The sequence below is a fragment of the Harpia harpyja genome, chromosome 6, assembly GCF_026419915.1.
Source record: "Harpia harpyja isolate bHarHar1 chromosome 6, bHarHar1 primary haplotype, whole genome shotgun sequence".
NCBI classification, from domain to species: domain Eukaryota; kingdom Metazoa; phylum Chordata; class Aves; order Accipitriformes; family Accipitridae; genus Harpia; species Harpia harpyja.
This window is the reverse complement of record NC_068945.1, coordinates 57,372,057-57,384,789: the sequence shown is the minus strand read 5'-3', so window position 1 is coordinate 57,384,789 and position 12,733 is coordinate 57,372,057. Positions and strand designations below refer to the sequence as shown.

The window sequence follows — 12,733 nt, the reverse complement described above, 5'->3', positions numbered from 1 at the left end:
GCTTTATTATACAAAATCCTCTAATAAATTCACCCTGATGTTCTATCTGTAGGCCGCCTAAATTTTTCACTCTATCCCACCCTTCTTCTAACCTTCCTTGCCTTTCTACAGCAACTACATATGTCTTTTGCCCCAGAACAGGATCAGAATCACCTCTCTTACATGGTTTTTGCATGCTATTTCCTCCCTCTTTCATGTCAGTATCTCAAATTCACTCATTCACTGCTGCAACCAGAGCTCCTATGGTATCTTCTTCTAGACTATGCCATAGGCCCAGCAATCCCAAAGCACAGGTTCTACCACCTAATATATAATTCTTAGTTCTCCTCTGTACTTAGGATTCTGCATGCCCCCCCCCGTCATTCTTTTCTCCCTACATCTTAACTGCATTTCTCCTTTCCTCTCTGAAAAGTCAATTATTCACAGGATTAACAGCACAAACCTGTTCTTTAATCTACAGTCAAATACAGAACTACTCTGAAAAGGCTGGCTGCTCTCAGCAGAGGACTCAGTGCATCCCTCACCTTCTTACAGCCTTCTCTCCACAAATATAAAGTAAATTTTTCATTTATATAGGAAACTACGCCACAAAATTTTAGCTATAGGAACCACTTTGTCTAAACAGAAATGTGGAGACCCAGATACGAAAGAGGCATCATTTGCCTTGGAAAATGTTATTTGTTGCCTGTACTTAGGTTTTCAAGAAATAAGTGAAAGGTAAAAAGATCTGTTCTGAGCAAACAGCAACTAAAAGGCAAGTACTTGTGCCTGTCAGTCTATAAGTCCTGAGAAAATATCCTTTCCAGATACAAGGTGCAAAATCTCCTCTTTAAAGATGAATCACTGCTTCCAAGAGGGTTCAATTAACAATTATTCAATTGACACCATCAGTGCAATCATTTTTTTTACCAATGTGCAAAAAAACATTTCATCCTCTTACCGTAATACTGTTTTCAGAGATTTATTAACACGAATGTGTAACACTGGTAGGAAACTATGAAAATCTGAGTGAATATGCTTATTATTTCCATAGCTTTGCTAGAAAGATATTCGGCTGAGTTTCTTAGTGGCTATCCTTGAAGACAAGAAGGCTTCACCAACATCAAACATGTACTGACTATCATTTAAGACTTTTCCCAAGCCATCTTTGGGACAGGAACAAGGAAAAAAAAAAAACAAAATGAAATACTCGAAAGCACTGAAGTGACATACTTAAAGCCCCCTGTACCAGCAATCAAGATCCCAAGAACAAAATGATACAAGCAACACGCTGACCAAAAAGAACAAGTAATTAAAAAAAGAAAGTACTCAAAGGTAAATGAATCAGAGACTAAGATACTAGTGGCAATTAGTGGAAAATACAGTAAGGCAGCCAGACAACATAATCAATAGACAAAAAGGCATACTGGTATTAATAATTGTTCTCTACAAGCTTGCCTCATCCTATAAGTACAGGTATAGACCACAACCAAAGTAACCTAAGCCTACATAACAGCTACAATTTATCTTTCCTTTGAAAGAAAGGAAACTTGCTTAAACTAGGTAATGGGGTGAATGTTTCAAGTTCTTCATACTTCAATGTAAATGCAAAAGCATCACCATCTGGGTTAAGGTCACTGGAAACTGGGAAAGCATACACTAAAAATAAAAGCATGTATTCTTGTACTGTCTTCACATATTGACGTATTGCCTTTTACTTCCTAAGCATCTACTGTTGATCACAGTCCTCAAGAACCTAAGCAAGAATCTAGCCTATTATCTTATTTTACCTGGTATGGCCGTTTTTGTCCAGCCCCATTAATAGACTAACCCAGCACTCCTCCCCTTCTCCTGAAGGCCTCGAGCATTTCTTGGAAGATTTTACCCCAGTGATCTTCAGAAATAAAGCAAACCTGAAGCAGCAACTAAATGAGATTTCAAAAGCCTACGTATCTAACTGCATGCTCTCCAGTACTCGATGACTTAGCCTGTAAAAATTAATAACTGAATAAAGAACATAATTCGGGATTCAATTTTAAAACTGGGGTTTTTTTGTAGCATGTGGTCTTCCCCGTTTTTCCCCTCACAACGACAGAAATTCAGTTTTGTTCGCAGATCTCTAGTAAATTACTGGGCACCCTTACTTCCCTAATAGGTAGGAAAACCTAAGGCCTCTGGCAGCTTCTAGCTGACGCCATCGCTAACTCCACACCCCCTTTTTTGACAGGATTGACGGCAGACTAAGCCGCCGCTGCCTTCTCCACAAACTTACACAACGCCAGCGGTCTCCTACCGGGGTCTAGCACGCAGCCCACCAGCCTAGCTGTCCCCAGCTCTCTAGAGGGCAGGGCGGAGGGGCCGGACAGGTAAGGCCCCCGCGAAGCGGCACTGCCCCGGCCCCGGCGTCCTGAAGCGGGGCGGGGGCAGGCGGCCATTCTAACGGCTCGATCCGAGCATCACAACCATTTCCTGCTCCCTCACGGCAGCTGCAGCAGCTCCGGGCACCTTCACGTACAGCACCATACCCACCCTGCCCAGCCCGGGCTTGCTGCCCCGTCCGGAGCTCCTCCAGCCTTCACCACCCCTCCTCCCGGCCCTCCCTTCCCGCCGCTCAGCCTCCCTCGGGCTGCGGGCCGCGCACCGCCACGGCGCCCGCCCCTCACCTTTCGGCAACAGCAGCTTCACCTCTCCGTTCTCCTCCCGGCCAGCCGCACTCAGGCCCCCGCCGCCATTTCCCACCGCCGCGACCACGGGCAGGGCCCCGTGCTTCCTCCTCTCCTTGTCCCGCTTTTCCTTGGGCCTCTTCGGCTTGGCGCTCCCGCCGCCAGCGCCGGCCGCCCCGCCGCTACCGCAGCCTCCCGCCTCGACGGCCAGAGCCAGGCGGTGCCGGTGGTGGCGGTGCTGGTGCTGCTGGTACGAACAGGAGGGAGAGGCGGACGACGGCAGCAAAACGGCGGGCGACAGCAGCTTCCGGGGCAGCTGAGAAGGGAAAGCGAAGCCCCCCGCGCTCCCGGAAGGGCCGGGAGGGAGCGCGGGGAAGCCCCACGCCGCGGGGTTGCTGTAGCTCGGCACGACCGCTGGCAGCGGCAGCGACTGCTTGCCGCTCCCACCGTTGCCGCCGCCGCCACCACCACCTCCTTCACCGTTGACGCGCTTCGCGCCCTTCAGGCTCCTCTCATCGGCTCCCTTCATCTTCTTGGCGGCTGGCTGGGACCCACGGGAAACCTTCGCGTCCGGGGCCGGCCTGGCGCCGAACGACTCCTGTTCGGGCGACGCCGCGCCACGAACAGGACTCGGCGGCTCCGCCATTTTGGGCTCCTGCTTCTATTTACTCTCGGCTCGCCTCAACCGACAGAACCGGGAGGGGCGGGGGGCGCCCCCGCCTCGCCCAATGGGCAGGGGAGACGTCGGAGAGACAGCGGGATCGGCCAATCGCAGGGCGAGGAGGGGGCGGGTTCTCAGGGGATTGGGGGCGGCGGGCTCGGCTGAGTGCGCAGTCGGAGCGCGGGGGCAGGGGAGGGGGCGCTGCTGTGGGGGCGGGCGCAGGCGCAGGCGCAGCTGCTCGGGGACGGGAGCGGGACGGGGAGGCGGCGATCGGCCGGGACCGGGACCGGGACCCTGCGGGTGTGGCGGGGAGCACCCCCCGCGCCGGGCGCCCTCCGCTGGGGGGGGCAGGGCGGGCAGCCGCCCCGAGCCACGGCGGGCGGGGCTGGGCCGCGCCGCGCCGTAGCAGCCGGAGAGGGAGCCCGGGCCTGAGGGGCCGCGTCCCGGCGAGCCCCTTCTCGGGGATCCGGGTGGTCGGGCTGTGGCGCGTTACGGCGGGTCCTGGAGGCGCTGGCGAGCCGGGAGCTGGTTTTCTTTAACTCCTCGGGTTTGGGGCTTCCCCGTTGCCGCCTGGTACCGCTCGCTGAGGGGACGGCCGAGGGGATCCCTGCAGCCCCGCGGGCTGCTTTCCTGAGAAAGGCTTTTGCTCAGAAATACGGCCGTTCCCGGGAGAGTCCGCTGGCGGTAGCCGTGAGGTGATGTAGCCAGTCTCCTGAGCAGAGGCTGCCGCAGCACGGGGGATCAGCCTGCGGTCCTGGAGCTGCCGGGGTTCGTTCAGATCCACGCTTTGCGCACAAGGCTGAGGTCGCAGCGGCGCTTGCGGCTGCACCCGACTTTTCCACGCTCTCCCAGGTAGTCGGAGGAGGTCAGCTTACGGCCGGGAGGAAAGCAAACGCTGCAGAGGTTCGCTGCTGTGTGAGATGCCGTCCCACCGGAGCGGTCCGATGTCGGTCTCGTCAGTGAGATCGCTGACACCCGCCCGCTCTGCTGAAGAGGTTGCGCTGCTGCTTCCTCCAAAGCACAAGGCAGCACGGCCCGTAACGCGGAGTTTATCCTCACAAATAGGAGCGCCCACAGCCAAGCCTTTGGCATCTACCGCTGCCGTAGCCGCTGTCGAGGTGCAGACTGAAATTCTCACAAGAGCTAGTGTAAGCGGGAAGTGGTCACAGAAATAAACAGAAGGTGAGCCCTTGTTTCCTGGAGCGTTTGGATTGCCAGTCTCCTGCTCCGGTCAGTCATACCTGCAAGTCTCCTTGTTGCAGTGGAAAGAACAGAGTAGCTACCACATGAAACTTTACCCAACAAACTGCTGCCAAATCAAAGTGCTCTGTGAAGTGCTGCATATGATGTATTAGCAGGCAAACAAGGTTTTGAGATTAGATTTTTTTTGCTTCACAAACCATTTGAGCCGCAACTGATTGGTCTGAGAATAAGCTTGCTCCTAGTACTTTGCCTCATTTCATTTTTTGCAAATTGTAAACCAGGCTGAATTCGGTTTAATCTTCATCTCGATAGCAGTGAAGAATATCCTCAGTAAGACTGTATCCTCAAACTGTATTTATGGGCATGATGGGGAAAATGGCATCTGCGTCAAAGCACAGGAAGAACATTTCACAGCACATATTTGAGCAGTAGTCAACTAACATCCAATCCTAGACTGAAATCCAGGTACAGATCTTCCCGTACATACGCAGGCTGGAATAGCTACAGTAGGCCTATGAGTACGAAGGTCATCTTCAGCTCCCTCAGAAATTTATTGCTTCTATCAGCAGGTGAAAAAAACCTGTGCATTTTAATATCTCTAGAAAGAAACTGTAGGCACCTCATGGCACTGTCTCAACCTCACAGGCTTTACAACCCAGTTCATCTTACTTCTGTGCTGGTATTGATACCAAATCAACAGTATATTAAGATCATTCAGTAAACTTATACTTCAGATAAGCCACAATTATGTTTTCACACACTCACTTTTGGGGGCATTGGAAAACAGAAGAACAGCATTTCCTGAGGGCTTTGGTCTTTAACTAGAGTAAATGCTAGAGCATGCTTTCGGTCGAAGAAACTTGACCACAACCTCTCTGAAATGCCAAAGTCGCCTAGGAGTACCACATCACTTTTCTCCACGTGGCAGGCTTAGCAAGATTTATTAGGCTAATTAGGCTAGATAGCTATATAAATAGCTGACTATCTTCAGACGTGCACTTACATTAATGTAGTTAAGAAGACAAATCTTCCTATTTCTGAACTTACTGGACATGCTGGATGTCTACAAAAAAATGCATTGAATCTTAATGCAACATACTAACGTGAAAATAGATACAAAGATAAAACTGGTGGAGGGGGAGTCATAGCCCAAAACTAGATGTAAAAACTGACACGTAAACTAATAAATGTGCAGCAAACTTTAACAGACAGCTGACAATATGCTACTAAACTTCAGTCAAGCTATTGTTTCCTTTGCTTTTTGAAGTACTATATCATGCTTGTAAGCATAAACCACGTTTTTATTAGCAAGTTCTTCAGAAAATTCAACTGGAGCAAGATGACAGAGTACCTATTCAGTGTAATTGTTGCTTGTCGGAAAGCAGTGTGACTAATGTTTGGAGGTTTTCTGCTGCTATCACATACCCATTTGTCAGCAAGGAAAATTACAGGGCACTTGAAATTCAGAAGCCAGCCCTGTATTTCAGATCCCACAATCCTGCTGCTGCCATGGGGTGGCCAGCCTGGCAGGCACACTAGAGAAATAGGTGTTGTCCCTGTCACTTGTCACTGATCACACAGATGCATTAAAGTGCTGTGCCGTACCTATGGTGAGCACACATTCCACAATACTTAAACCAAATTTCAGTACGTCTTCCTTTCTACTTCTTTTTACTTTAATTAATCCTCTCGATGCTGGCGCATACACCACAGACAGACGCTTGGGAGCAAGACACAGACAAAATAAGAACCACCAAAAATGCTTCAGAACAAAAAAATGTCTTTGAAAAAAAGGGGGTAAATACAAGCAATATACCTTGCATAAAATACAGGTTAGGATCACAAATTTGTTCTGATGTTAATTGGAAACAGCAAAATATATATGCTTATAATAAAATGATGCAATCTCGAGAAACACCGTCAAAAACATTGCCCCTAAAACCACACTATTAATAGAGAAATGTAGTAGCATCTCGTGTCACAACTCCAGTCCCCCTGCAGTGGCTGCACAGAGATTTATGAACTCAGAGAGCCTTTGTGGGGATCGGTCCTTGGTGGAGTGACTGCAGCATGGAACAGAATCCATAAATACAGAGAGCAGAGAAGCTGATCTGTTTCAGTAGAAGACTTCAAGCTCATTGTGGAAATGATACCAATATGCTTTTCTCTATAATTTTATATGCACTTGGGGAAATCTCTGAAGATTTTCTAGACCACAAAAACGCAAAAGAGGCAAAACCGTAACAGTAAAAATGCCAGGCACACATCAGTCCAGTATGGAAGATGCATTAAGGATAAGCTTACCTGAGTGTTGGCTTGCTTATTACAAACATGTTGTCATTTTAATTAGAATAATTATGAAATGCTGATATAATTGGTTATTAATCAAAACATTTGTTTAAATACCTGTCTTGTTTCAGCAACTAAGGAAGCTAAACAAGTTAAAGTATATGCTCACCTAAACTGTCAAATTTCAGATGTCCCCTATAAAATAAAAAGCTATGTGTAAGTGCTGTACACAGATTGAGTTACACTGTTTTGGCTTTATGCTCTTAGCTGCCTACCAAAGTGATGCTCCAGAACCTTACTCAGGTCTCCAAATAGAAATACAATTTTCAGAAACATTATTTAATCCCGTTATAGTTTCAACAGTTTGCTTTCCATGCACTTACTTCCTTGGTTTGGCATCTGTTCAGTTCCCAATTCAAGCATGGAAATAATTGTGCCAAGAGTAAATTGAAAACATTTGATAACACTTAGACACTTATGCTGGTTTTTGTCTGCAAAATTAGCTAAATGGAATTTTTAATGCTATTCATTTTTTCTTACAATTCAAATTTTCTTCAAATGAAGCTGCTGGTTTGCGACTGGAGTTTTTGCAGATTAACACCCTCCTCACTACCATTTGAGGTACCTGATTTCTCTTCTGGTCTGCACAGATCTATACAGATAGTTACACAAGTAGTCATTTTTTTCATTTCCCTTAGAATCCACTACTATTATAGCTACCTGCACTTAAATTCCTTCGGAGTCCAACCACTCTTAAGATTTATTCACCATATCCTGTCTGCATTTTTAAAAGTACAATGCAGAGCCTAAACCTTGCAGTATATATACCAGAGCTGCTAGAGCAAGACTGCAGTTGGCCTGTCCTTGGTGAACAGGAGGCCGTAAGAGAAGGGCTTTTTCTGTACGCAGCGCTCTGCAGGGCCATGCCTGGAAATCACCGTCTTTTCCTCTGGTTGGTGCTCTGCCTGTGGGCCACTCTGAACGACCTGCAGGTCACCTCCTTTGCTTAAGCAGGCACAGGAATCAGTATCTATTTGCTATGACAAGGAGTTAGAGTGGCCGCGTTTCCAGGAACAAATAAGCTGAACTCTATCCGCCTGCACTTAAAATAGCCCCATACCCCATCCTTTCTTTCATATCAGCTTGGAAATTCTACAGGAGTCTTGCAACAGGAGAATCTGGGGGCTTCACAGCTGATTGTGGTTCTAGTTTGGTTTTGACTAAGGGCTTTTTTGGTTTAAGTTTTAACATAACCTCTGTTAACAGCAATGCTGAATAATTCTTTAAATCCTAGTTTTACCAAATGTCCTCATAGTATCATGTCCTTCAATCTAATCATTTGTTGTTTTACTGACACTGACCATTAGGATGCATTCACAAGATCTTTTTTAAAAGTTTAACATTGCTTAGGTTTTAGTCAATCTCTTCCCAAGCAGTCTACAGTCAATTACAGTCCCTGTTACTTACAGTCAGTTGCATATGCCTACATAACCTACCACCCCTTCCTTATTCTTCTTTAAACTCTGAATGTAGATTTTCAAATATTTGCACAGTATAGGACACAGTTCTTCAGTTACCAGTCTCTCTTGCCATATACCCTAAACAGCTCTTCATTTGTTCCTGAAGCGCAGTCCCTTCACAAACAATGGGGTGAGAAAGTTACAGGTTCATAAAATCAGTTTCATTAATACTAACAGCATTTTCCTGCCCCTTCTTACTATTTCTAACTGCTCCTCAGTTGGCACTACCCAGTAGGTCCATCCAGTCAGATGTGTGCTAAAATATGCTATATAGACATGTTGAATATTTTGTCTTATAGAGACTGTAGCACAAACTTGCTCATGTAGACCTTGGAAAGTGACAAAAGTAGGGTGTTACATAGCGTAAAAGCAGAAAAAATCCCCTTACAATGTCAAATCTATACAGTGATTTCTGGATGTTGCTGAGCTAAATTATAGAATATCCATTGCTCTCCACTGCAGATTTTAGAAAAGTTAAAGTCACTTGAACAAAGTACTACTTCAGGGGATGACAACAGATGATTAATTTTCAGGTTCTGTGGACAACTCAGAGTGAACCAGCTGAACAAACAGAAAAGGACAGCTGCCATCTAGGACAGGTAGCACTGAGGGAGATGACTGCAATAAGGCAAGTTTCACAATTGTACTCTGAAGGCCACAGAGTAAGCTACGAGAGTATTAATATTCTGAGAGATCTATCTTCATCCAAGTTAAATCCAAGATTCCTTCAGCCCATTCAATCTAGGGGAGAAATCCCTTGGTGAGTATCTGTAATCCCTAGTCCGTGATGCTATGGCTTTGGAAACAAGAAAAGGTAAAACTCTAGTGAAAGTACTGTCAAAGTCCCCTCTAAATACAGGTTGAGAAAAAAATTGGCAGCTATCAGTACTATTGAGGTAACATTTAGAGCTGTGCATAACGTTTGTTCGAGAACCAAATGGGACAGTTTCAAATCTGTGGGATCAGAAGCAATAAAACCCAATTATGTTAACAGGGCTAATGCAGCAAGGGACAAAGAAACAAGCAGGAAACTTTCTGCACTGTTTTCTAGAGCTGGAATGTGGTATCCATGCATGGGTAGGTATGCGACACCTACAAGCCCAGCATTTCCATTGCTTTTCAGTTTCAGAGTCTCTAACCTTCTTCCCCCATCCCCAACACAAACAGAAATGCAATAGGAGCCCAAGCTGGACCGAGGGAAGATGTTGATTTGGAGCCAGATGTTCTCCAGCTCAGAAGATTCCTCCAGGGCTCGAGTGTGTGAGGATATTTTCCCAAGAGAAAAAGCAGTAACTAGTAACATAAGAATTGTGTCTAAACAGGCATCACAACCGCAACTCTCCTTTTTAACATCCTTTCAGGAAAAAGAAAAAAAAAAAAGTGTAGTAGTTGCAGATTTGCTGCTTATGAAAGCTTTAAAACAGCCTACACCTCCAAAGCAATAATCGACACGAGGGAATGCTGCCTTGCAGAAGGGAAAAACTTAAAAATAACCGTTTCAAATGAGTCAACTCTAATGGTAATACAAAGGAAAAAAAAAAAATTATGGTCTGGGGCCCCCAGCATAAGAAAGACATGGACATGTTGGAGCAAGTCCAGAGGAGGGCCACGAAGATGATCAGAGGGCTGAAGCACCTCTCCTGTGAAGACAGGCTCAGAGAGTTGGGGTAGTTCAGCCTGGAGAAGAGAAGGCACTGGGGAGACCTTATAGCAGCCTTCCAGTACTTAAAGGAGGCCTACAGGAAAGATGGGGAGGGACTCTGTAACAGGGATTATAGTGAAAGGACAAGGGGTAACAGTTTTAAACTGAAAGAGGGTAGATTTAGATTAGATATTAGGAAGAAGTTCTTCACTGTGAGGGTGGTGAGGCACTGGCAGAGGTTGCCCAGAGAGGTTGTGGCTGCCCCATCCCTGGAAGTGTTCAAGGCCAGGTTGGATGGGGCTTTGAGCAAGCTGGTCCAGTGGAAGGTGTCCCTGCCCATGGCAGGGGGGTTGGAACTAAATGATCTTTAAGGTCCTTTCCAATCCAAACCATTCTATGGTTCTATGAAAGTAAAGTCATAGACTCTCCCAAAGCAAACTCTAAAAGAATACTTATTCCTTAACAAGCAATTCCTGTGAGTTATGCATACCCTTTATTGTTGCCAGAGTTAAAGTCAATAGCAAAGGAGAAGGACTGTATCACAGACCATGGATTTCCTTCTCAACCCCAGGGACACAGAGGACCTGTGCGTGGTCACTAGGAGTCATTCTGCCTTTATGAGGGGTTTACAGGTAGGGAACTAGTATGCATGGCTGGCCAGAAAAATTCACGTGCATCTAGAAGGGAATAAAGGCAACCCCCTGAACAATTGGTCTAAACACGACTTTCTTCCCTCTATTTCTGGCACTTTTTGCAATGGAAGCAGTGAGGTATTTCTCAATAGGTTGCTGTAGTTTCTTTTAAAAACTGACATCCAAATGGATTTCCTGATGGGTTTTGTTCCCCTATCCCTAGACGCTTATAATCTAAGCTGTTTCAGAGACAGTTCTCTGGAGTACATTTAATTCCAGGAAATTCAGGTCTGGTGTCTTAGAGACTGGCACTTACTTGTAGAGTAGCAGTTTGTAAGTGTGTGTGTGTGTGTGTATAAAAAAAACCAACCAGCTACTTATAAGTAGCAGCTAATCTTTCACTGCTCACCTCAGCTTCTCACTCATATAAACAACATCTAAATGGAAAAATCGACAATAAAGAGCTTTCTGTCTATTCATATATTTTATTCCACATTAGAGGAAGAAGCTCTTCAGATCAGTGGCCTCAGTGGTTCTGGGAAAGAGTTAATTCAAGACAAACTGCTGCAAGTGAAAACACATTTGCCATAACGTCCTTAGATTTTCTCAGATGTATCAGCGTAACTGGAAGATAGTTGTACCTGAAGTTTCTAGACCATAGGATTAGGAAAGCATCTCACAGAGACAGCAAGCTAGGTTTAAGTGGAAGATACTATACTTACTTCTCATTAGAACATATTTACATTAAGTCACCCAAAAATGTTTAAATATATGTACTGGATGGCAGTTAGGGGCTTTGGGATCCATTCAGGATGGAATGAATAATGTTAATGTAAATCTAACACATCACTATCAGCCTTGGATCACCGTCTTGAACATGGGAGAAAACCTGGCTCCTCCCAGCCTGTTTACGTAAACTCGCAGTTGTACCGTACTTTGTTACTTGTACAGTCTTGCCCTGGCTCAGAGGCAGGAATGCTAAGCGTACGTGATGGATAGCCCCAAATTCCAGTAAACGTGTAGAAAGAATTTGTCATCTCACCACAGACACTGGCCCAGAGTCTGCTCCAAGTGATCTCCTTCATGCTGGTTGATTCTGACTCTTGGAAATAATGGGGAGGGAAGAGGAGAAGGAGGGGGGAAGTAGAGGGAGAGAGGAAAACAGATGGAAAAATACCTCACACATACAATGGATCTTAATCACTGAAAGAAAAGACATTGAAAAGTGCTTGCTTGATACATCTACATAGTACCATTGAGATAAAAATTAACTCCAGTGAGCCTTCTGAATCATGTAACTGAAGTGTGCAGTGAGTTTACAAGAAGTCAAGTACCCTGGTGTCCTCTCCCTCAATCTTACTGTTGATGTATATTTTGGTCTCTAGCAATGCGGGGATTTGTTTCATTGTTTTAAAGACAAATTTAGATAGGCAGATGATGTGGTCTGTAAGAGCACCTGTACATTTTATGAGTTATGAGGAAGTCCCTAGAGCACGTCACATGCTCCAGAAGCAGTGAGGACAAGAGCCCTGAATTGCCAAAACACAAAGCATTCAGTTCAGTGACAAATGCCGGCCCCTTCCAAAGTACTTTCCACGTGATCTTGGGGCTGTGGACCAAGAGAAAATCTGCACCTCTAAGAGCTAAACCTCTCCTGGAGGCAGGGTTGAGCTAGATCTTGTAGACTGATCTGGAAGATATATAAAAGCCATTCTGGCTTCATCACCCAGAGAAGGCTGGCAGGTGCCTGAAGTCCAGGAGAGACCTGCCTTATTTCATTTTTTTAATTATAAGAATAGAACGCCCCTGTCTTATGAATCAAGGAGTCTGAGAGCACCTTCCCTGCTGTGGAATAGCTGCCTGAGTGGGACTTCAGTTTTTCTAAACTGAAAATGTGAAAGGCAGAAATGATGGAGAAGTAAATTCAGGACAACTTTGACCGCCACACAGTATCCAAACTGTAAAGAACTAAATCACTTGTAGAAGTATTTTTGTAGGGTCTGAAAATTTATTTCCCAAAAGGAAGGATTAAAAAAAAAACAACAAAAAAAAATCCACTTGAGTGTTCTTTCCAGCATCACTAAACTAGTATCAGTTTGCTGTCTGAGAACACAGAAGGGGAAAGAGCTGCTCAGCAACAGTTT

General features: G+C 45.7%; 1 protein-coding gene across 3 annotated transcripts in view; it reads right to left on the bottom strand.

The window, feature by feature from the left end:
- The window catches only part of RSBN1L (round spermatid basic protein 1 like), a 55,837-nt gene extending 52,478 nt beyond the window's left edge, over positions 1-3,359 (bottom strand). The window contains exon 1 of one of the 3 annotated variants that reach the window (XM_052788968.1): positions 2,643-3,359. In XM_052788968.1, the coding sequence (XP_052644928.1) occupies positions 2,643-3,288 (646 nt within the window). In that variant the 5' untranslated portion in view covers positions 3,289-3,359. The remainder of the gene's footprint in view (positions 1-2,642) is intronic. The other 2 variants (XM_052788967.1, XM_052788969.1) reach the window with 2 other exon arrangements.
- Positions 3,360-12,733: the final 9,374 nt, after the last annotated feature.